The sequence below is a fragment of the Penaeus japonicus genome, unplaced genomic scaffold (assembly GCF_977035675.1).
Source record: "Penaeus japonicus unplaced genomic scaffold, GWHDUDI00000001_assembly GWHDUDI00000952, whole genome shotgun sequence".
NCBI classification, from domain to species: Eukaryota; Metazoa; Arthropoda; class Malacostraca; order Decapoda; family Penaeidae; genus Penaeus; species Penaeus japonicus.
Genome location: NW_028235354.1, coordinates 3,581 through 6,036, shown reverse-complemented (window position 1 = coordinate 6,036; position 2,456 = coordinate 3,581). Strand labels below are relative to the sequence as shown.

Sequence of the window (2,456 nt, the reverse complement as noted above, 5' to 3'; positions counted from 1 at the left end):
AATTATAATAACATTAAATATAATACTCATAGTGAGGATAATAATGATAATGATAATAGTAGTGATAATAGGAATGGTGATGATAATGATGACAGTAATAATAATAATACTGATACTAATAAGTGTACTACCGATAATGATAATGAGGATAATAAGGATTGTAATAATGATAATAATGATAATCATGATAGTAATGATAATAACGATACTCATTATACTAATGATAAGGATAACAATAATAAGGATAGTAATAATCACAACAACAATGATAGATAATAACAAAAATCACAACTAAAACCTACGCGCCCACTCCCTCGACAGTGGTTTCCATGTTGGGCGTGTTCTCCTGGCACAACGCCCTCACGCCGCTGGCCACGATGCTGCCCGCTCTCTTCGCTAAGCTTTCCACGGTCTACAACCCTTTCATCTACGCTGTCTCCCATCCGCGGTATCGGCAGGTACGATGCGAGATTGGTTTGCGTGAGTTTCGAGATTGAAACACGCTTATGAATCGAATCAAGAGCAAGTGTGAAGGGGTTATCTGATTCGGCTCGATCTTGCCTCCACCAGGAGCTAGGTCGTCGCCTCCCGTGGCTGTGCTGTGTCCTGCCTTCGCCTGCCGCCATTCCCACCTCGTCCCTCAGGTCCTCGACCAGGTCTGACGTGTCCACGATGCCCTTCCTCTCGCGCTCGTCCTCCGTCGTGTCCTCCAGGTCAGAGGATGAAGGGAGAGGGAGAGGGGGAAGGACAAGGAGGAGGGAGAGGGGGGAGGACAAGGAGGAGGGAGAGGGGGGAGGACAGGGAGGAGGGAGAGGGGGAAGGACAAGGAGGAGGGAGAGGGGGAAGGACAGGGAGGAGGGAAAGGGAGAGGGGGTAGGGGTAGGGGTAGGGAGAGAGAGGAGGGGGAGAGATGATTTGCGAAGTGAGTGAAAGGGGAGAGAGGGAGAGGGAGATAGCCAGGGTCATATATAATAGAAAGAGAGGGAGAGAAAGAGAGCCTATAGATCAAATGAAATATATATATATATTTTTTTTTTTCACTAAGACCGCTTATTTCTCCTCTCGCAGCAGGAATGAGAAGGCCCAGGCAGACCTTCCGAGCCCAACGACGCTTATGCATGACATGGCACCCCCACCCTACCCTGGTCCCTGCGCCCGGCCCTTCCCTCCATGAGCTGGAGCGACATGGCGCTGGCAGAAATAGGAGTTTATGGGGGCTAGTTGTCAATACAAAAGGATTCTCTCTTCCAGGTTTTAATATGCTGCGGCTTCTAAACTATAACTTAAGACAAAGAGCGTTCGTTAGTGTGAATGATATTCTGGAATCTACGCCTTCATCGCGAGGTTCCTTGAGTGAGATTCGTGACAGTATTGTGTTCAGTATTCATTATTATATTCAGTGATTTTCAGATATTGCACTTAGAAATCTATTTTTTCTCTTTTAAGAGAGTATGCGTTTGCTTTCTAATACAATGCATATTGATTTAAATGAGCTGCCCATTCCGTTCATATTTTGACACATTATTTGAATATGTCCTTGACATTTGATGCGTGATAAGCGGTTTCTTTTTATCACCATGCACTGAGAATGTTGCAGATAGCTGTAAAGTAGACTCAGCCATGGTTCCATCCCCACCCAGACTCAGCCCTGGTTCCATCCCCACCCAGACTCAGCCATGGTTCCATCCCCACCCAAACTCAGCCCTGGTTCCATCCCCACCCATACTCAGCCATGGTTCCATCCCCACCCAGACTCAGCCATGGTTCCATCCCCACCCAGACTCAGCCCTGGTTCCCTCCCCACCCAGACTCAGCCCTGGTTCCATCCCCACCCAGACAGCCATGGTTCCCCCCCCCCCCCGACTCAGCCATGGTTCCATCCCCACCCAGACTCAGCCCTGGTTCCATCCCCACCCAGACTCAGCCATGGTTCCATCCCCACCCAGACTCAGCCATGGTTCCATCCCCACCCAGACTCAGCCATGGTTCCATCCCCACCCAGACTCAGCCCTGGTTCCATCCCCACCCAGACTCAGCCCTGGTTCCATCCCCACCCAGACTCAGCCATGGTTCCATCCCCACCCAGACTCAGCCCTGGTTCCATCCCCACCCAGACTCAGCCCTGGTTCCATCCCCACCCAGACTCAGCCCTGGTTCCATCCCCACCCAGACTCAGCCCTGGTTCCATCCCCACCCAGACTCAGCCATGGTTCCATCCCCACCCAGACTCAGCCCTGGTTCCATCCCCACCCAGACTCAGCCATGGTTCCATCCCCACCCAGACTCAGTCATGGTTCCCTCCCCACCCAGACTCAGCCCTGGTTCCCTCCCCACCCAGACTCAGCCCTGGTTCCATCCCCACCCAGACTCAGCCCTGGTTCCATCCCCACCCAGACTCAGCCATGGTTCCATCCCCACCCAGACTCAGCCCTGGTTCCTGAGGTACCTCGAGCCGC

The 2,456-nt window shown here is 51.6% G+C and overlaps 1 protein-coding gene across 1 annotated transcript; it reads left to right on the top strand.

Moving 5' to 3' along the window:
• Positions 1-321: 321 nt before the first annotated feature.
• On the top strand, positions 322-1,174 carry LOC122244933 (opsin-3-like; the record flags this gene model as incomplete). The annotated part of the gene is made up of 3 exons (XM_086535479.1): positions 322-458; positions 571-713; positions 1,069-1,174. Coding segments are annotated over 3 exons (386 nt in total), but the record flags the coding sequence as incomplete, so codon positions are not given.
• Positions 1,175-2,456: the final 1,282 nt, after the last annotated feature.